At 42.8% G+C, this 22,902-nt stretch overlaps 1 protein-coding gene and 1 non-coding gene across 6 annotated transcripts in view; one reads left to right on the top strand and one right to left on the bottom strand.

Moving 5' to 3' along the window:
* LOC140465922 (corticotropin-releasing factor receptor 1-like) overlaps window positions 1–22,902 on the top strand; it is a 345,472-nt gene that overhangs the window by 239,335 nt on the left and 83,235 nt on the right. For all 5 annotated transcript variants that reach the window (XM_072561876.1, XM_072561875.1, XM_072561877.1 and 2 more), the window contains one exon: window positions 18,813–18,873. In XM_072561876.1, the coding sequence (XP_072417977.1) occupies window positions 18,813–18,873 (61 nt within the window). The remainder of the gene's footprint in view (window positions 1–18,812; window positions 18,874–22,902) is intronic.
* Window positions 21,121–21,192, bottom strand: trnag-ucc (transfer RNA glycine (anticodon UCC)). Its single transcript has one exon. It is a non-coding gene; the product is annotated as a tRNA-Gly (tRNA).

Here is a 22,902-nt window from a genome sequence, read left to right as displayed (position 1 = left end):
TCCTTGATCACATCATTCTTATCCAGATGTGCATAAATCCTATCCCTTACAATTCTCTCTAAGACTTTGCCCACAACAGAAGTGAGACTCACTGGCCTATAGTTACTAGGATTATCCCTACTCCCCTTCTTGAACAAGGGAACCACGTTTGCTAGCCTCCAGTCCTCTGGCACTACTCCTGTCGACAAAGAGGACACAAAAATCAAGGCCAATGGCTCTGCAATCTCCTCCCTTGCTTCCCAGAGAATCCTGGGATAAATGCCATCAGGCCCAGGGGACTTATCTATTTTCACCCTTGCCAGAATTTCCAACACCTCTTCTCTACATATCTCAAAGCCATCCATTCTACTTATTCGTGCCTCAGTATTCATATCGACAACAATGTCCTGTTCCTGAGTGAATACTGACGAAAAGTATTCATTCAGCGCCTCCCCAATCTCTTCAGCCTCCACACGCAACTTCCCATTACTATCCTTGATTGGACCTATTCCTTCCCTAGTCATTCTTTTATTCCTAACATACCTATAGAAAGCCTTAGGGTTTTCCCTAATCCTACCAACTAAGCACCTTTCATGTCCCCTCCTTGCTGCTCTTAGCTCTCTCTTCAGGTCCTTCCGGGCTACCTTATAACTCTCAATTGCCCCTATTGAACCTTCACGCCTCATCTTTACAAAGGCCGCCCTCTTCCATTTAACAAGGGATTCCAACTCCTTATTAAACCACGGCTCCCTCACACGACCCTTTCCTCCCTGCCTGATAGGTACGTACTTATCAACGACACTCAATAGTTGCTCCTTGAACAAGTTCCACATATCAATTACGCTCTTGCCTTGGAATCTACTTTTCCAATCCACACATCCTAAGTCATGCCTCAACGCATCATAATTTCCCTGCCCCCAGCTATAACTCTTGCCCTGTAGTACACACTTATCCCTCTCCATCACTAGAGTAAAAATCACCGAATTGTGGTCACTGTCCCCAAAGTGCTCACCTCCCCCTAGTTCTAATACCTGGCCTGGTTCGTTACCCAGAACCAAATCCAGTATGGCCTCACCTCTTGTTGGCTTATCTACATATTGTGTCAGGAAACTCTCCTGCACACATTGCACAAACACTGACCCATCTAACGAACTTGAGCTATAGCTTTCCCAATCAATATCAGGAAAGTTAAAGTCTCCCATAACAATCACCCTATTACTGTCACTCTTCTCCTGAATCATCTTCGCAATCCTTTCTTCAACGATTCTAGGACTATTAGGAGGCCTGTAAAAGACTCCTAACTGGGTGACCTCACCTCTCCTATTCCTAACCTCAACCCAAACTACCTCAGATGGCAAATCTTCGTCCATCTTCCTTTCCACCGCTGTAATACTATCTTTGACAAGCAAAGCCACACCCCCCCCTCTTTTGCCCCCACCTCTGACCCTACTAAAACATTTAAACCCTGGAACCTGCAACAGCCAATCCTGTCCCTGATCTAGCCACGTCTCCGTAATAGCCACAACATCGAAGTCCCAGGTACCAACCCACGCTGCGAGTTCACCTACCTTATTTCGTATACTTCTGGCATTAAAGTATACACACTTCAAGCCACTCTTCTGTTTACAGGCACCCTCCTTTAAGATTGATGCCATATTCCTAACCTCCCTACACTCCAGGTCCTGCACCCTACAGCTACAGTCTGGGCTCCCATGCCCCTGCAGAGTTAGTTTAAACCCCCCCCAAGAGCACTAGCAAACCTCCCCCCAAGGATACTGGTGCCCCTCAGGTTCAGGTGCAGACCATCCTGTTTATAGAGGTCCCACCTTCCCCAGAAAGAACCCCAGTTATCCAAGTACCGAAATCCCTCCCTCCTGCACCATCCCTGTAGCCACGCATTTAACTCTTCTCTCTCCCTATTCCTCGACTCTCTATCACGTGGCACGGGTAACAAACCAGAGACAACAACTCTGTTCGTTCTAACTCTGAGCTTCCAACCTAGCTCCCTAAAAGCCTGTCTAACATCCTCAGCACTCCTCCTACCTATGTCATTGGTGCCAATATGGACCACGACTTCAGGCTGCTCCCCCTCCCCCTTAAGGACCCGGAAAACACGATCAGAGACATCACGTACCCTTGCACCTGGGAGGCAACATACCAAACGTGAGTCTCTCTCGTTCCCACAAAACCGCCTATCTGTGCCCCGAACTATCGAGTCCCCAATTATTATTGCTCTGCTCTTCTCCACCCTTCCCTTCTGAGTAGCGGGGACAGGCTCCGTGCCAGAGGCCTGAGCCCCGTTACTTACCCCTGGTAAGTCGTCCCCCCCACAAGTATCCAAAACGGTATACTTGTTCTTGAGGGTGTCTTGTATTTATTGGAACAGCATACCATCAGAATCTTGTGTTATTCAGGAATAGTTAATAGTCAGAAGGGAGTATTCAGTTTGTTAATAGTTTAGTTAATTTGTGCACTTCAAGTTAGATAATTAAATTGTTAATTGTTGATTTTAAAGTGAGTGTCAGGGATTCATTTTTATTTAACCACTAGAAGTTGCTGAAGAGCAGGTCACAGTAATTTTCATACTCTTTTCACAGATTATAGGGTGAGGCGCACCTCTTTAGATGTTTCAGTTTTATTCCTTGGCAGGGGGGAGGGGGGAAGCGGGGAAGTCAACCTCTGCTTTATAACCGTTCTATATGAGATTTTCAGTTCTTTCAAAGTTGCAATTTCAATAGAAATTGGGGTCAGGTACAATCTTATTACAGGATGATGAATCAGGAACAGAGAAGCATGGGAGGCTAAGAAAGTAAACTGATATCAGATGAAGAACTCTAGTGTAGAAAAGAACCTTCAAGATTATTGTTAGCTCTTCAACACTTTGAGGTTAGATTACATTCCCTACAGTGTGGAAACAGGCCCTTCGGCCCAACAAGTTCATATCGACCCTCTGAAGAGCAACCCACCCTGACCCATTCCCCTGCACCTAAAACTACAGGCACTTTAGCATGGCCAATTCACCTAACCTGCAAATCTTTGGACTGTGGGAGGAAACCAGAGCACCTGAAGGAAGCCCACGCAGACATGGGGAGAACATGCAAACTCCACACAGACAGGTGGGAATTGAACCTGGGTCCCTGGTGCTGTGAAGCAGCAGTGCTAACCACTGAGCCACCGTGCCATCCTAACTATCACACATAACAAGGAAATACTAATTGGTACTGATCATAACGGCAGACTAGTCATGAAGGTTCGGTCACATAGGATCCAGGCAGAGTGGGCTAATTGGATTCAACATTGGCTCAATGGTAGGAAGTAGAGGGTGATGGTTGATGCCAGGATCTTTGTTATTGATTATTTACATAAATGAGCTGGATGTACAAGGCATGATTAGTAAGCTTACAGATTATATAAAATTAGGAGACTATAAGAGCATAAGACATAGGAGCAGAAATTAGGCAATTCAGTCCATTCAATCACAGCTGATAAGTTTCTCAACACCATTCTCCCCATAACCCTTGATTCTCTTGATACTCAAGACTCTATCTATTACAGATTGACCACTCTCTGGCTGAAGAAGTTTCTCCATATCTCTGTTCCTTTAAGGCTATAATCTCTGGTCCTTGTCTCTGCTACCAATGAAAACATCTTCCTAACATCCACTCTGTTCAGGCCATTCAGTATTCTGTATGTTTCAAATACATTCCCCTTATCCTTCTAAACTCCAACAAGTATAAACACAGAGTCCTCAAAAGCTCCTCGTATGTTAAGCTTTTCATTCTTGGGACCATTCTCATGAACCTCCTCTGATCATGGCCCAGGGCAAATACATCCTTTCTGTGATATGGGGTCCAAAACTGTGCACATTACCTCAAATGTGGTCTGGCCAGAGCCTTATAGAGCCTCAGAAGTACATCCCTACCTTTATATTCAAGTCCTCTAGAAATTAAGTGCCATCATTGACTCTGCAGATTTACATTGAGAAAATCCTAGAGTAGAACTCCCAAGTCTCTTTGCACTTCAGACTTCTGAATTTTCTCCCCATTCAATCCATTCCTTTATTTGTCCTGCCAAAGTGCAGACCTCACATTTTCCCAGTTCAACAGATAGAACATAAAATATAGAACATGACAGCGCAGTACCAATGGCCCTTTGGCCCTCAATGTTGCAGTGACCTGTGGAACCAATCTGAAGCCCATCTATCCTAAAATATTCTACTTTCATCCAGTGACCATTTAAATGCCCTTAAATTTGGTGAGTATAACACTGTTACAGGCAATGCTTTCCATCCCGCTCCTACTCTCTGAGTAAAGAAACTACCTCTGACATCTGTCCTATATGTATCATCCCTCAATTTAAAGCTATGTCCCCTTGTACTAGCCATCACAATCTGAGGAAAAAGGCTCTCACTGTCCACCCTGTCTAATCCTCCGATCATCTTGTATGTCTCAATTTAGTCACCTCTCAACCTTCTTCTCTCTCACGAAAACAGCCTCAAGTCCCTCAGCTTTTCCTCATAAGACCTTCCCTCCATACCAAGCACCATCCTAGTAAATCTCCTCTAAACCCTTTCCAAATCTTCCACCACCTGCCCATAATGTGGTGACCAGACTGGATGTAATATTCCAAGTTCAGTCGTACCAGAATTTTGTATAGCTGCAACATGGTCTCGTGACTCCAAAACACAATCCCTCTACCAATAAAAGCTAACATACTGTTATGAAGATGTGGGTGTCCTGTAACTTCAAGAGAGTTAAAAGCTAGCAGTGACAGCGCCAAATGTTCTCAATAAGATACAATGCAGCATGTGGTCCAGCTACTGGGGTAGCTAGGGTAGCTGGTTGCCTGGAAACAACAAAACAGATTTGAATTAGGCCAATCAGTTTAAATTATACCCAGAAAAATACCAAACTCCAATCTAATTTGAATTTAAGATATTGACAAACTTAAAAGCCAATGGCACAATCCAATGCTTTGTGGGTATAAGACATGGGAAAATTGAATATTCAGGATGAGAACTGCCAAGACAATGACATCTGCACATTGCCAGAAAAATAGCTCTCTTAAAGATACCTTTATTGATCAGTAGCCTGTGAAACAGAATCTCCAAGAAGACGAAAAGAAGACAGGAATACAGAAAAGACTGAAAGCTGTCTCGTTTTGAGATAAGAAGTGGTGTTTTGGAAATCTTAATCAGGGGTTTTATCAGACTAGTGGAAGGAGAAGGTAAAAGATAGGATAGAGGAAGGAGGTGTAAATAGTTGTTAGTTAATTATTCTCTGTTATACTATAAGAAATAAAGTTGTTAATTTTTACTTTAAATAGTTCTTAGCCTCCCGAATTTTCACAGATTACTGCACGGGATAAATCTTTCCTGTGTTGCTGTTTTAAATTAAACAAGAGGGGTTACCACATGTCGTAAAAACACCAAATGCCTTCTTAACAACCCTATCGACCTGGGTGGCAACCTTCAGGCTCTCTGCTCAAGATCTCTTTGCTCATCCACACTATCAAGAATCTTACTATTAGCCCAATAATCTTTATTCCTGTAGCTCCTTGTAAAGTGATCCACCTCAGACTTTTCCACATTAAACTCAATTTCCCGCCTCTCAGTCCAGCTCTATGTCCCTCTGTAACTTGTAACATCCTTCAGCACTATCTACAACTCCACTGACCTTAGTGTCATCCACAAATTTACTAACACATCCTGTGCACTCATGTAGGTCATTTATACAAATGACAAACAGCAGTGGTCCCAAAACAAATCCTTGCGGTACACCACTAGTAACTGAACTCCATTTCCCATCAGCCACCACCCTCTTGTCTTCTTTCAGTTCGCCAATTTATGATTCAAACCACTAAATCACCCTCAATCCCATGCCTCCGTATTTTGTGCAATAGCCTACAGCCTTACTGAAATCCATATACACCACATCAACTGCTTTACCCTCATCCACCTGCTTGGTCACTTTTTCAAAGAACTCAATAAGGTTTGTGAGGCACAACCTACACTTTGCAAAACTGTGTTGACTATCTCTAATCAACTTATTCCTCTCTAGGTTATTATAAATCCTATCTCTTATAACCTTTTCCAATACTTTACCCCCAACCGAAGTAAGGCTCACTGGTCTATAATTACCACGGTTGTCTCTACACCCCTTCTTGAACAAGGGGTCAACATTTGCTATCCTCCAATCTTCTGGCACTATTCATGTAGACAATGATGATATAAGGATCAAAGCCAAAAGGTCTGCAATCTCCTCCCTGGCTTTCCAAAGAATCCTAGGATAAATCCCATCTGGCCCAGGGGATTTATCTGTTTTCACACTTTTCAGAATTGCTTACACCTCCTTCTTGCGAACGTCAATCCCATCTGTTCTAATAGTCTGTATCTCAGTATTTTCCTCAACAACATTCTGTTTTTCCACTGTGAATACTGATGAAAAACATTCATTTAGCGCTTTCCCATTACCTCGGACTTGACTCACAACTCCCCATTACCAAACAAGATTGGCCCTAATCTTTATCAGCATTAAGGAGAATGCCAAAGAATTTTATTCTTATAAAGGAAGCAAACAAGTAACTAGAGAACGGATTTGTCCACTAAAGGATAATGAAGGAAGGCTGTGTGTTGAACCTGAGAGAATGGGTGAGATTCTGAATGATTACTTTGCATCAGTGTTCACTGAGGAGAGGAACACATGAATCTTGAGATTAGAGATAGAAGTTTGATTAGTCTGGATCAAGTTGACATAAGTAGGGAAGATGTGTTGGGTAGGCTAGAGTTATTAAGGTGAACAAATCCCCCGGACTGGATGGGATCTATCCCAGGTTGTTGAGGGAGGCAAGAGAGGAAATAGCTGGGGCCCTGACAGATATTTTTGTGGCATCCTTAAGTACAGGTAAGGTGCCAGAGGACTGGAAGGCTGCTCATGTTGTCCCCCTGTACAAGAAGGGTAGTAGGGATATTCCAGGTAACTACAGACCAGTGAACCTGACGTCAGTGGTGGGAAAGTTGCTGGAAAGGGTACTGTGGAATAGGATCTATTTATATTTAGAAAAGAATGGGTTTATCAGCGATAGGCAACATGGTTTTCTGTGGGGGAGATTGTGCCTTACCAACATAATAAAGTTCTTTGAAGAAGTGACCAAGTTGAAAGATGAAGGAAGGGCTGTTGATGTCATATACATGGACTTTAGTAAGGCATTTGATGGTATACTAATGGAGAAAGTGAAGTCACATGGTGTGCAGTGTGTTCCAGCTAGGTGGATAAAGAACTGGTTGAGCAACAGGAGACAGAGAGTAGTGTTTGAAGGGAGTTTCTCGAAATGGAGAAAGGTGACCAGCAATGTTCCACAGGGGTCAGTGTTGGGGCCACGGTTGTTTATGATATACATAAATGATCTGGAAGAGGGCACTGTTGGTATAATCAGCAAGTTTGCAGATGACACGAAGATTGGTGGAATTGCAGAAAGCATAGCGGACTATCAAAGAATACAGGAGGATATGGATAGACTGGAGAGTTGGGCGGAGAAGTGGCAGATGGAGTTCAATACAGACAAATGTGAAGTGATGCATTTAGGCAAGACTAATTCAAGAGTGAATTATACAATGAACAGAAGAGCCTTGGGAAAAGTTGATGGGCAGAGAGATCTGGGAGTGCAGGTCCATTGTACCCTGAAGGTTGCTGCACAGGTGGATAGAGTGGTCAAGAAGGCATGCCTTCTTTGGTTGGGGTATTGAGTATAAGAGCTGGCAAGTCATGTTAAAATTGTACAAGACATTGGTTCGGCCACATTTTGAATACTGTGTACAGTTCTGATCGCCACATTACCAAAAGGATGTGGACGTTTTGGAGAGGGTGCAGAGAAGAGTTATGAGGATGTTGCCTGGTATGGAAGGTGCTAGCTATGAAGAGAGGTTGAGTAGGTTAGATTTGTTTTCATTAGAAAAAAGGAGATTGAGGGGGGACCTGATTGAGGTTTACAAAATCATGAAGGTTATAGACAAGGTGGATAGAAACAACCTTTTTCCCAGGTTGAAGGATTCAATGACAAGAGGTCACACTTTCAAGGTGAGAGATGGAAAGTTTAAGGGGGATATACGCGGCAAGTACGTCACATAGAGGGTGATGGACGTCTGGAACGTGTTGCCAGCAGAGGCATGGTAGATTCATTTTCCAGAACCACTCTAAACTAAACTCATTGAAGATGCATCTGGACAGATGCAAGAGTAGGTGGGGAGCAGAGGGATACAGATGCTTAGGAAGTGGGCGACAGGTTTAGACAGTAGATTTGAATCGGCTCATGCTTGGAGAGCCGAAGGGCCTATTCCTGGGCTGTAAATTTTGTTTGTTCTTTGTTCTGTGTTCTTTGTTCCTTGTTCTAGTCATTATTTTATTCCTGATATACCTATAGAAAGCTTTAAGACTTTTCTTGAATCTATCTGCCAACGACTTCTCATGTCCCCTCCTGCCTCTTCTAAGCTCTCTCTTTCGGTCTTTCCCAGTTAACTTGTAATTCTTAAGCATCCTAACTGAGCCTTCACGACTCATCCTAACATAAGCTTTCTTCTTCATCTTGACAAGAGATTCAACATCTTTAGTAAACCATGGCTGCCTTGCTCAACCACTTCCGCTCTATCTGACAGGTACATACTTATCAAGGACACGCAGTAGGTGTTCCTTGAATAAGCTCCACCTTTCAATTGTGCCCATCTCCTGTAGTTTCCTTCCCCATCTTCTCCTTTAATTTTCCAATACTTGGAAAGTTAAAGTCCCCCATAACAATTACCCTGTTACTCTGGCTCCTATCCAGAATTATCTTTGCTATCCTTTCCTCTCTGGAACTATTCAGAGGCCTATAGAAACCTCTCCTTTCTTGTTTCTAACTTCAGCCCATACTACCTCAGTAGATGAGTCCTCAAATGTCCTTTCTGCTACCATAATAGTGTCCTTGACAAACAATGCCACACCTCCCCGTCTTTTACAATCTTTTCTGTTCTTACTGAACAACCATTCCTGTCCCTGCTCTATCCATTTCTCCAAAATGGCCACAACATTGAAGTCCCAGGTACCAACACATGCTGCAAGTTCACCCACCTTATTCTGGATGCTCCTGGCATTGAAGTAGACACACTTCAAACCACCTTCCTGCTTGCGGTGAACTCTTGTGACCTTGAAACCATATTTTTGACCTCACTACTCTTAATCTCTTCGACACTGGAATTACAATTTAGGTTCCCATCCCCCTGCTGAATTAGTTTAAACCCTCCCAAATAGCACTAGGACATTTGCATCCTAGGATATTGTTACCCCTCTGGTTCAGCTGTAGACCATCCTGTTTGTAGAGGTCCCACCTACCCCAGAATGAGTCCCAGTTATCAAGATAAAGCTGAAGCATTTATAGCAGTCTTCAGTCAGAATTACCAAGTGAATGATACATCTCAAACCCCTCCAGTGTTCCCCAGGACCATAGGTATCATTCTTCAGCCCATTTGATTCATTCCACTTGGTATCAAAAAATGTTTGGAGGCACTAGATATTGCAAAGGCTGTGGGCCGTTATAACATTCCAGCAATAATGCTGAAAACTTGTGCTGCAGACCTTCCACAACCAAGCTCTTCCAGTACAGTTATAACATCCGACAATGTGGAAAATTATCCAAGTATGTCCTGTGTGCAAAAAAGCAGGACAAATCCAACCTGGCCAATTCCAAGCCTATTTGTCTATTCTTGAACATTAGTAAAGTGATGGAAGATGCCATCAATAGTGCTATCAGGCAGCGCCGGTCCAGCAATAACTTGCTCCATGACACTTAGTTTTGGTTCCGCCAGGACCATTCGACTCCTGACCTCATTACAAACTTGGTTCAAACATGGACCAAGCACTGAATTCTAGATGTTAATATCAAGTTCCATTAAATGTGGCACCAAGAAGCCCTAGCAAAATGGGTATTAATGGGTATCAGGGGACAAACTGTCTGGTAATTGGAGTCATATCTGATATATAGGTAATAGTCATGTTTGTTGGGGGTCAATTATCGCAGCTTTAGGACATGTCTGCAGAAGTTCCTCAGGGTAATGTCCGAGGCCTAAACATCTTCAGCTGCTTCATCAATGACCTTCCCTCCATCATAATGTCAGATTGGGATGTTCATCAATGATTGCCGCACCATTCACTTTGCCTCCAACACTGAAGTAGTGCATGTTCAAATGCAGCACGATCTGGATAATATCCACGCTTCAGCTAACAAGTGGCAAGTAACATTCATATCACACAAATTGCAAGCAATGATCATCTACAGTAAGAAAGAACATAACCACAGCCCTTTGACATTCAAATCAGTGCATCCCCACTATCAATATGCTTGGGGGAACCATTTGACCTGTAATTCAACTGTAATCACCACAAAAACAAGGTGGCTAAGGATTTTGCTTAAATGCCAGGAATGCTACAGTGAGTAACTCACATCATGATGCCCTAAAGACTCTCATAGAACATAAAATTACTCCTTTGGCCCAATTCATCTATGCCAACCAGGTTTCCTAAACTGAACTAGTCCCATTTGCTTATGTTTGGCCCATATTCCTCAAGACCTTTCTTGTCTATGTACCTGTCGAAATGTCTTTTAAATTTTGTAATTGTACCCGGTTCTACCCACTTCCTGTCAGCTTGTTCCAAATGTGTGAAAAATCTGCCCCTTGGGTCCCTTTGTAAATCTTTCCTCTCTCATCTTAAACCTATGCCTTCTAGTTTTGGACTCCCCTACCCTGGGGAAAAGACTTTAGCTGTTCACCTTATCTCGCCCCATCATAATATTATAAACCTGTGTAAGGTCATCCCTTAGTCTTCAATGCTCCAGGGAAAAAAGTTCCAGCCTCTCCTGATAACTCGACTTCCAGTCTCAGTAATATCCTGAAATCTTTTTTGCAACCTTTATATTTTAATAACATCCTCCTTATAGTAGGGGGACCAGAATTGTATGCAGTATACAATTGTATACAACTGTTACATGATGTCCCAGCTCCTGTACTCAAGTGTTCTGACTGATGAAGGCAAGTATGCCAAACACCTTCTTCCCCACCCTGTCTATTTGTGACAGCACTTCCATAGAACATAGAAAAGGACAGCACAGAACAGGCCCTTTGGCCTAAGATATTGTGCCAAGATTTAATCCTAATGTAAAATATAGTAACTTAACCTACACACCCCTCAACTCACTGCTATCCATGTGCATGTCCAACAGTCGGTGAAATGTCCCTAATGACTCTGCATCCACCACCACAGCTGGCAACGCATTCCATGCATTCACAACTCTCTGTGTAAAGTACCTACCTCTGACGTCTCCTCTATACCTTCCTCCTAATATCTTCAAACTATGACTTCTCGGATCAGTCAAATCCTGCCTTGGGGAAAGGCTATTGACTCTATCTATTCCTCTCATTATTTTGTACACCTTGATCAGGTCTCCTCTCTTCCTCCTTCTCTCCAGAGAGAAAAGTCTGAGCTTATTCAACCTTTCTTCATAAGGCAAGCCCTCCAGTCCAGGCAGCATCCTGGTAAACCTTCTTTGCACCCTCTCCAAAGCCTCTGTATCTTTCCTATAGTAGGGCAACCAGAACTGGACCCAATATTCCGAGTGTGGTCTCACCAAGGACTTGTAGAGCTGCAGTAAAATCTCGTGGCTCTTAAACTCGATGCCCCTGTTAATGAAAGCCAAAACACCATATGCTTTCTTAACAATCCTATCCACTTGGGTGACACCTTTGAGGGATCTATGTACTTGCACACCAAGATTCCTCTGTTCCTCCGCACTGCCAAGAAACCTGTCTTTAATCTACATCCAGCATTCGAGTTCAACCCTTTAGGTTGCCTTCTAGGTCTCTTTTAAATCGTTCCCCTCTCATTATAAACCCATACCTTCTAGTTTTGGACTCCCCCACCCCAGGGAAAAGGCCTTGCCTATTTACCCTATTCATACCCCTCATGATTTTATAAACCTGTATAAGGTTACCCCTCAGACTCCAAGGGTCCAGAGAAAATAGCCCCAGCCTATTCACCCTCTCCAACCCTGGCAGCATCCTTGTAAATCTTTTCTGAACCCTTTCAAGTTTCACAACCTTCTTCCTGTAGTAGGGAGACCAGAATCGCACACTGTATTCCAAAAGTGGCCTAACCAATGTCCGATACAGCCGCAACATGACCTCCCAACTCTGATACTCAATGCTGTGATCAATACCAGGATACCCTCTTGGCTGACACCACATTTGCAAATTTTCACTCCCTCCACTGGGGCGGCATGGTGGCTCAGTGGTTAGCACTGCTGCCTCACAGCACCAGGGCCTGGGTTCAATTCCTGCCTTGGGCAACTGTCTGTGTGGAGTTTGCACATTCTCCCCGTATCTGCGTGAGTTTCGTCCGGGTGCTCTGGTTTCCTCCCACAGTCCAAAGATCTGTAGGTTAGGTGAATTGGCCATGCTAAATTGCCCATGGTGTTAGGTGCATTAGTCAGGGGTAAATGTAGGGGATTGGGTCTAGGTGGATTGCTCTTCGGAGGGATGGCGTGGACTTGTTGGGCAGAAGGGCCTGTTTCCACACTGTAGGAAATCTAATCGTCAACACTCGGTAGAAGCAACATGTAGTATTGGCAAAATGCTCTGCAGAAATTCACCAAATGTTCATAGACAGCACCTTCCATTGACCACTTCCATTGAAAAGGACAAAGGCAGCAGATAACATAGGAACACCACCGCCTGCAAGTTCTCCTCCAAGCCACTCACCATGCTGACTCGGAAATATATCGCCGTTCACAAAGAGTGCAGTGAAACCAGAAGTGCAGAAGGCACCTCATCACAACATTCCAAAGGACAGCTAGGGACAGGCAATAAATGCTGAACCAGCCACCAATACCCATGTTGCATGAATGAATAAAAAAAGTTACTTGTCAACTGTTCATAACTATATATCTGTAGTTAGAATCTATTTATTTGTAATTTATACCAATTCTTGCTAAACACAGTAATCCATGCTTTCTGTCAACCTGGGATTGGGAAGACAGGTTAATTGGGGAATTCTCCAAACAATTTGAAATAGAACATAGAACTTACAACATTACAGCGCAATTCAGGTCCTCCAGCACTCGATGATGCCCCAACTTGTGGAACTAATCTGAAGCCCATCTAACCAACACTATTCCATTTTCATCCATATGTTTAGCCAATGCCCTTAAAGGTGGTGAAAATTACTACTGTTGCAGGCAGTTCATTCCATGCTTCCACTACTCTGTGAGTAAAGAAATATATCTATCACCTCTCAACTTAAAGCTATATCCCCTAATGCTAGCCATCACCATCTGAGGAAAATACCACAAGGATCTGTTTTGGGACCACTGCTGTTTGTCATTTTTATAAATGACCTAGATGAGGGTGTAGAAGGATGGATAAGTAAATTTGCAGATGACACTAAAGTCATTGGAGTTGTGAGTAGTGCTGAAGAATATTGCAGATTACAAAGGGACAGAGATAAGCTATAGAGCTGGGCTGAGAGATGGCAAATGGAGTTTAATGCGGGAAAGTGTGAGGTAATTCACTTTGGAAGGACCAACAGGAATACAGATAACTGGGCTAATGGTAAGATTCTTGGCAGTGTAGATGAGCAGAGAGATCTTGGTGTCCATGGACATAGATCTCTGAAAGTTGCCACCCAGGTAAATAGTGCTGTGAAGAAAGCATATGGCATACTAGACTCTGGTGCGGCCGCACCTGAAGTATTGTGGGCAGTTTTGGTCACCATAGAATAGGAAGGATGTGGAGGCACTGGAACGGGTGCAGAGGAGGTTTACCAGGATGTTGCCTGGTATGGTAGGAAGATCATATGAGGAAAGGCTGAGGCACTTGGGGCTGTTTTCATTGGAGAAAAGAAGGTTGAGGAGTGACTTGATAGAAGTGTACAAGATGATTAGGGGTTTAGATAGGGTTGACAATGAGAACCTTTTCCCACATATGGAGTCAGCTATTACGAGGGGGCATAGCTTTAAATTAAGGGGTGGTAGGTATAGGACAGATGTTAGGGGTAGATTCTTTACTCAGCGAATCGTGAGTTCATGAAATGCCCTGCCAGTAGCAGTGGTAGACTCTCCCTCTTTATGGGCATTTAAACAGGCATTGGATAGACAGATGGAGGATAGTGGGCTAGTGTAGGTTAGGTGGGCTTGGATCGGCGCAACATCGAGGGTAGAAGGGCCTGTACTGCGCTGTATTTTTCTATGTTCTATGTTCTATGTCATGATGCAGCTGTATAAAACTCTGGTGTGGCCGCATTTGGAGTATTGCCGCATTATAGGAAGAATGTGGTAGCTTTGGAAAGAGTTTAGAGGAGATTTACTAGGATGTTGCCTGGTATGGAGGGAAGGTCCTGTGAGAAAAGGCTGAGGGACTTGGGACTGTTTTCATTAGAGAGAAGAATGTTGAGAGGTGAATTAATTGAGACATACAAGATAATCAGAGGGTTAGATAGGGTGGACAGTGAGAGACTTTTTCCTTAGATGGTGATGTCTGGCACAAGGGGACATAGCTTTAAATTGACAGGTGATAGATGTCAGAGGTAGTTTCTTTAGTCAGACAGTAGTACAGGTATGGAACATGCTGCCTATAACAGTAGTAGGCTTGCTACCTTTAAGGGCATTTAAATGGTCATTGGATAAACATATAGAATAGTGAAGGGTAGATGAGCTTCAGATTTGTTCCACAGGTCGACGCAAAATTGAGGGCTGAAGTGCCTGTACTGTGCTGTAATATTGTATATTGTGTGTTCTATGTTCTGTAATCTTTTCCAACACAAGTAAGGTTCACTGGTCTATAATTATGAGGGTTGTCTCAACTCCCCTTCTTGAATAAGGGGGCAAGATTTGCTATCCTCCAGTCTTCTGGCACTATTCCTGTAGTCACACAAAAATCTAAGGAAAAGGCTCTGCAATCTCCTCCCTGGCTTCCCAGAGAATCCTAGGATAAATCCCATCCAGTCCAGGGGACTTATCTATTTTCACAGTTTCCAGAACTTTTAACACCACCCCCTTGTGAACTTCAATCCTGCCTGTATCTCAGTACTCTTCTCGACAACATTATCTTTTTCTAGTTTGAGTACTGACACAAAATATTTATTTCACACTTCTCCTATCTCCTTTGACTCCACGCACAACTTCTTAATGCTGTCCTTGATTGGCCCTAATCTTTCTCTACTCAAAAGTGAGGACTGTAGATGCTGGTGATTAGAGATGAGTGTGTAGTGCTGGAAAAGCACAGCAGGTCAGGCAGTATCTGAGGACCAGGAGAATCTGCCTTGGGACCCTCCAACCACACAGCATCAATATAGAATTCACCAGTTTCCTCATTTCCCCTCCACCAACGTTATCCAAGTTCAAACCTTGCAGCTCAGCACCACCCTCATGAGCTGTCCCACCTGTCCATCTTCCGTCCCACCTATCCACTCCATCCCCCCTTTTGACCTATCCCCACCTCCATCCATCAGCTACTCTCAGCTACCTTCCCACTAGGCCCATCCCCCTCCCACTTATATCTCCAACCCCTTGGCTCACAGCCTCATTCCTGTTGAAGGGCTTTTTCCCAAAACATCCTTTTTCCTGCTCCTTGAATGCTGCTGTGCTTCTCCAGCACCACACTCTCGACCCTAATCTTAGTCTAGTCATTCTTTTATTTCTGACATGCCTACCAAACGCTTTAGAGTTTTCCTTGATCCTATCTGCCAAGAACTTCTTTGTCCCCTCCTGGATCTTCCTATCTCTCTTGTGAGGTCCTTCCTGGCTAACTTGTATCACTCAAGCGCCTAACTGAGCCTTCACGTCTCATCCGAAACTAAGCCTTTGTCTTCCTCTTGACAAGAGATTCAACTTCTTTAGTGAACCATAACTCCCTCGATCGATCACTTCCTTCCCGTCTGACAGATACACACTAATCAAAGACACGCAGTACTTGTTCCTTAAGTAAGCTCCACATTTCAATTGTGCCCATCCCCTGCAGGTTCCTTCTTAATCACATCATAATTGCAACTTGAACTTGAAATCTTGAACTTTTGTGATATCTCTGGGAAGAGCAGCATTTGATTTCTAATGCATTACTCCAGTGAAGTAGCGAAATTTTTGGTGAGACATTTAGTAAACAAGTGGTGGCTTGGAGGCTATTGCTGGATCAAGTTATGGCAAAGAACTGTTGACCCAAACAGCCAGGATTTGAATCTTAGTTGCACAAGTCAGTTTTATACACTGTTGAAAGCTGCCATTTTGCTATTAGGACTATACTCGATCACCAACATCAATCAAGACCCTTTTAACCATCTGGATGAAACTGGCTCCAGCCCCTCAGCACATACACTGGCTTGGGACCAAATCTTCTGATCTGGGTCCAAAATCTCTATATTTCTAACCCAGCTCAGGGAAACCTGAATACCTTCCTGTGTTTTTTTTTTCTGGCCCAGTGCAGCAATCTTTACAGAGAGCAGTATGGAGAACCTGCATAAAAGCCATGCAATAATAACTGATATATATTAGGCGGCATGGTTGTTCAGTGGTTAGCACTGCTGCCTCACAGCGCCAGGGTCCTGGGTTTGATTCCTGCCTCAGGCAACTGTCTGTGTGGCATTTGCACATTCTTCCTGTGTCTGCATGGGTTTCCTCTGGGTGCTCTAATTTCCTCCAGCAGTCCAAAGATCTGCAGGTCAGATGAATTGGCCGTGCTAAATTGCCCATTGTGTTAGGTGCATTAGTCAGAGAGAAATGGGTGGGTTACTGTTCAGAGGATCAGTGTAGACTTGTTGGGCTGAAGGGCCTGTTTCCACACTGTAGGGAATCTAATCAAACCTAAGCAAAGTCATTCTGAAAGGCGAGAGAGGAAGAGAAAATGTATAAGGTAAAAGAAATTGTGACAGGCAGTTGTAAGGACAGCATGACAGATGACAGCTGTATAGACTCTAGGATGGCAGCAAAGTCAGTGGGGTGGGGTGGGCCACATATCAAGGGAGTGATCAGAAGTCTTCAAACGTGGGTATGTGTTGGGTGTTTGTGGAGGATGAGTCAGAAAATTGATAACAGGGTCAGCGAGAGTGATGATGGCTTGGAGGGCTGAAGGGTCTGTTCCTGGGCTGTAAACTTTCTTTGTTCTTTGTTACAGAAACTTACTTCATAGAATTCCTACAGTGTGGAAGCAGGCCATTCAGCCCATTAAGTCCACACTGAGCCTCTGAATAGTATCCCACCCAGACCCACCCCATCTCTGTAACCCGGCATTTCCCATAGCTTCTCCACCTAGCCTGCATATCTTTGAGCAGTGGGAGGAAACCGGAGCACCTGGAGGAGACCCATGCAAACTCCACACAATCAGCTGAGGGTGGAATCAAACCTGGGTCCCTGGGGCTGTGAGACAGAAGTGCTAACCACTGAGTCACCATGCGACAAGTGCTAGTTTTAATTGTTTTCCTGAGCAACTATTCAGATAAGTAAGCTGGCACCTGACTCAGAATGAGCTACCTTTTCAGGTGATTCCAGATTGTGGATAATCGACCAATAACAATTTAAACTTACCATAACCATGGCATCAGCAGTTCTGAGGAGGCCCAATGAACATATATTAGAGTATAACTTGTGTTTGACCAGAATGGAAGGCCCAGGCCATGGCATGTTAGACATTGAGTGTGAATTTAACATAGTGCTATGTATAGCACAGAAACAGACCTCTCCATGCAAGTTGTCCATGGGGACCAGATATCCTCAACTGACCTAGTCCCCTTCACCAGGATTTGGCCCATGTTCCTCAAAGCCCTTCCCATTCATATATCTATCCAGATGCCTCTTAAATGCTGTAATTGTACCAGCCTCCATCACTTCCTCTGGTAGCTCATTCCATATACGCACCACCCTCTGTGTGAAAAAGTTGCCCCTTAGATCCCTCTTAAATATTTTCTCTCTCACCTTAAACCGGTGTCTTCTTGTTTTGGACTCCCCTACCCTTGGAAAATGACCGTGGTCATTCACCCTGTCCATGCCTCTCATAATTTTGTAAACCTCTGTAAAGGTCACCACTCAGCTTTCGATACTCCAAGGAAAACAGCTCCAGCTTGTTCAGCCTCTCCTAGAGCTCAAACCCTCCAAACCTGGCAACATCCTTGTAAATCTTTTTTGAACTCTTTCAAGTTTAATAGCATTTTTCCTTTAGCAGAGAGACCAGAATTGAATGCAACATTCAAAAAGTAGGAGAAAGTGAGGACTGCAGAGTCTGGAGATCAGAGGGGAGTGGTGCTGGAAAAACACAGTAGGTTAGACAACTTCCGAGGAGCAGGAGAATCGATGTTTCGGTGATAAGCCCTTCATCAGGAATGAGGACCCGATTCCTGATGAAGGGCTTATACCCGAAACGTCAATTCTCCTGCACCTCAGATGCTGCCTGACCTGTTGTGCTTTGCCAGCATCATAATGTCATCACAATATTCAAAAAGTGGCCTGCATCGCCACAACATAACCTCCCAACTCCTATACTCTGCACAAGCGTGCACCCTGTTTACCTGCAACCGCACTTTCAAGGAATTATGCACCTGCACCCCAGGTCCCTTTTTCAGCAACTCTCCCTAAGGCCCTACCATTGACTATGTAAGTCCTGCCCTGATTTGCGTTACCGTACCAAAATGCAACACCTCACATTTATCTAAACTAAAGTCCATCTGTTGCTCTTCTTGAGAACCTGGGATCAAAGTAAGGATGGACACAGTTGAAAGGATAATACAGTTTCATGGTGTCAAAGTAATGTTGTTCTCTGATCTATTTTGCAGGTATTCCACTCCCCATCATCATGGCCTGGTCAATCGTGAAACTATACTATGAAAATGAGCAGTAAGTTCTGTAAAATACTAGATGGCATTCCGTTTAGGGATCCTCCACGTATCCTTATTACAAAGCCGTTTTTGTTTCAGATTTCCCACATCCAAAGTTCTTTATTTTACCTTGTCTACCTGTCATCCTCTAACTGGTACATTTTCCATGACAATACCTTCCAAATCATAGTCAACCTGCGACCAATGAGCATTTTTCTCTCATACAATCCAAGTCATTTTCCCTTTCACTTTGGCATTTCTTGTGAACTGTCCTGGTGAGAGTATGATAAAAAAAACTTCAATAAAATATGTGTTTTTTTTCCAAAAATTCTGTCATACTAAATGTCTAAATCACTAGTCACTAGATTGGTTAGTGGCCAATTAGTGGTGGAAGAGTTAAAAGTGAGAACAGTGAGATCATGTCTGAAAGTGAACCTTAAAAAGTTTCAATGAAAATTGCAATATGATGATATAGTTATATGATTACTGCTTAGAATGCTAACGGCCTAAAAAATCGCTTCCATCTGGTGTTATGGACCAGACCAGACCCCCTCAAAGTATTTTAAGATGGTAGCTTTGACCTGAGCTTTTTCTTATTTTAAAGGCAAATGTAACATGCTGAATTCCAGGAACAATTTAATGGTGAAATGACTCAACATGAAACAAAACACAATTTATTTAGTTAAAAATCACACAACATCAGGTTATAGTCCAACAGGTTTATTTGGAAGCACTAGCTTTCGGAGCACTGCTCCTTCATCAAGTGGTTGTGGAGTATAGGATGTAAGACAGAATTTATAGCAAAAGTTTACAGTGTGATGTAACTGAAATTATATATTGAAAAAGACCTGGATTGTTTGTTATTTTTGTTTGTTATTAAAGACCTGGATTGGTTGATGTGTGATTTTTAACTTTGTACACCACCAGCATCTCCAACACCAGCATCTCCAAATTATGACTATTTATTAAACATGTAGTTAAAATGCAACAAAAGAAAGAAGTATTTAGAATAACTTAATTTTATTGAAAAACTTAACTGCATAATAGATACAAGAGCTATTACTAATTAACTGTTTGAATATAGTAATATCCCATAAACATGTCTCTTGGCAAAAAGGCAAACTCAGAAAAATTGATTTGTCTCACAGGTAACCCAGCAGCAGAGAGAAACCCCCAGCTTCTAGCTGTAACCAAGAGGGGGAAAAGGTAACTTCTGCTTCTTCAAATCTCCGGCAGCCTCTTGAGACTCCAACAGCAACTGCTTAAAGCTAAACCTAAAATCTAAAAAAACCCTCAAAACCCTAGTCTGTAAGAGCTCGCCACATCTATCCAGGCTGCTTTTATTGTTCCAACTTTTAAAAAAACTATAAGTCATCACAAGCTGTTTACTTTATTGGCTTGCCAAGTAGATAGCTTACCACCTATATCTTAAAACACCGTTTTAAAGAAAAAAGGACAAAATAACCTTTTGTATCAATAGCATTGTCACACTGGTCATTATGGCATTGCCCTTCTTGCAAATTTTCAATGTGGAGGTACCAGTGTTGGACTCTACCTGATGAATAAGCAGCACGTCAAAAGCTTGTGGTTTCAAATAAACCTGTCGGACTGTAACTTGATGTTGTGTGACTTCTAACCTTGCATATTCTCAACAACTATTCTAAAGTCATTGTTAAATCTTTACTGTACATCTCCCCCAAAGATTCTTTATAAGTATCCTTTTAATTTTGAACATTTAACCAAAAAGATTTTAACTCTTTATTCCACTTCCCTCCTTTACCCTCACCCTACATCCACCTTTATGCCCAGCCTGAGGCACTAATTTCCAATTGTGTTCTCAGCTCTCTTGGAGGATATGAATTACATTGGATTAGATTAGATTATAATACTTACAGTGTGGAAACTGGCCCTTCGGCCCAACAAGTCCACACCGACCCTCCGAAGAGCAACCCACCCAGACCCAGTCCCCTACATCTAACACTTTAGCATGGCCAATTCACCTAACCTGCACATTTTTGGACTGTGGGAGAAAACCAGAACACCCAGAGGAAATCCACACAGACACGGGGAGAATGTGCAAACTCCACATAGACAGTTGCCTGAGGCGGGAATTGAACCCGGGTCTCTGGCATTGTGAGGCAGCAGTGCTAACCACTGTGCCGATAAAAGCAAGGAGCAATCTGATAGATCTGTTTTACCACACAATGAAACATTCATGCTCGAGATTTTTCCCCAGGGGCTTTCTTTTCAAAGTCTGTTTAGAAACTGCGATGGCCGGAAATCGAACCCAGGTCAACTGCTTGGAAGGCAGCTATGCTCACCACTATACCACCATCACCCTGCTGATATATAAAAGATGTATTTGGGCACCCTCACTGTTGACCAGGAAGGTAAGCTCAGGACAGCTTCTCTGCAAACAAGAACATTTCTAGCACTCCATCAGAAAGTCAGAGTGTATCATTGTCAATAAAGATAAATGGGCCTCTGGACCATTTAAATAAAATCTTCAAACCTCAGAAACTGTCCATCCAGTGATACTTCAAGATCTGCAAACAACGAATAAAAAGCTATCCAGAGAAAATGATATGCTTAAGCACAAATTAGATTATGCCCCAATACAAAATCCACAACACTAAAAGTCTGCAGGCTGGGTGGCAGATTGGATTACCTTGTCTTGTATGTCTAGACCTTTTTTTTCAAAAGATAGTTCTCTTTTGTAACTGAAAGCCAGTTACAAAAGGATGTTTCTGTGCATTAGACTTGTATTAACTTGAACAAAGCTTTTCGTTCTGTCTCTGTGTTTATTTTTGGAATACAAGATCATCACTCATTAACTGCAGTGCAAGGTTTTCTCAGCACAGTGTGCTCTGAATAATCTGATGAAACAGGGACTTTTTCCTCCATGATGGTAGTGTCAATGACATGTGGATATTGGCACTTTCCGCATGGGGCTTTTGGAAATCTTCTGTTTTTTGTTATTGCATGATTGTTGACATCTGGATCTGTGGTCTCTTTGAGATAGGTCTCTCTCATCTTTGTTTAAGTTTGATTGTTCAAGCTGCTTTTGATGTTCAACTTTAAGCTCTGTGAAAAAAATTCTGTTTATCTAGATGTTCTATAGTTTTATCCTCTAGTAGTTGACTGAAAGAAAATCTTCAAGTATATGTAAATCTTCAAGTCAAGTCAATGCATAGCTGCCATTTATGCAGCTCAGTCACTTCTGAACATTAAATATTAGCATAATCTAATTTGTGCTGAAGCATATCATTTTCTCTGGGTAGCTTTTTATTAGCTGCTTGCAGATCTTGAACTATCATTTGATGGACTATTTTGAGGTTTGAAGATTTTATTTAAACTTGCCAGGTTAATGTAGATATTTAATACTTTGCTGGCCACAGGTGAAGTGCTAAATGAATGGAGGATAGCTAACATGGTTCCTTTGTTTAAGATAGGGATAGGCTAGACAATTACAGAGCAGTTAGTCTGATGTTAGCGGTAAAAAAATTATTGGGAAAAATTCTGAGGAGCAGGATTTATTCAACACTTGGAAAAGCAGGGATTGATTAGGGATAGTCAGCATGGATTTGTTAGAGGGAGATCTTCTCTGACTAACTCAATTGAATTTAGGGAACTAAATATATTGAGTGCAGTTGATGTGGTTTATATGGACCTCAGTAAGACCTTTGACAAAGTCCCACATGGATGGTTGGTCCAAAAAGTAAGAGTCCATGGGATTCAAGCAACTTGATAAACTGGATCCAAAATTGGCTTACAGATGGTGGAGGGTCTTTTTTGCAATTGAAAGCCTGTGACCAATAGCGTGCCACATGATCAGTGCTGTGACCCTTACTGTTTCCTATGTACACTAACAACTTGGATGTGAATGTCAAGGGTATAATTACAAAGTTTGCAGATAACATGAAAAATTGGTGATGTTATTGATATTGATAAATTGGGCAGATCAATGGCAGGTAGAATATAATCCTGATAACTGTGAGGTGATGGATTTTGGGGGGTCTAGTAAGGGAAGGACATCATAATGAATCCT

Source organism: Chiloscyllium punctatum, chromosome 42, assembly GCF_047496795.1.
Source record: "Chiloscyllium punctatum isolate Juve2018m chromosome 42, sChiPun1.3, whole genome shotgun sequence".
NCBI lineage: Eukaryota > Metazoa > Chordata > Chondrichthyes > Orectolobiformes > Hemiscylliidae > Chiloscyllium > Chiloscyllium punctatum.
This window is presented reverse-complemented; position numbering and strand designations above follow the sequence as displayed.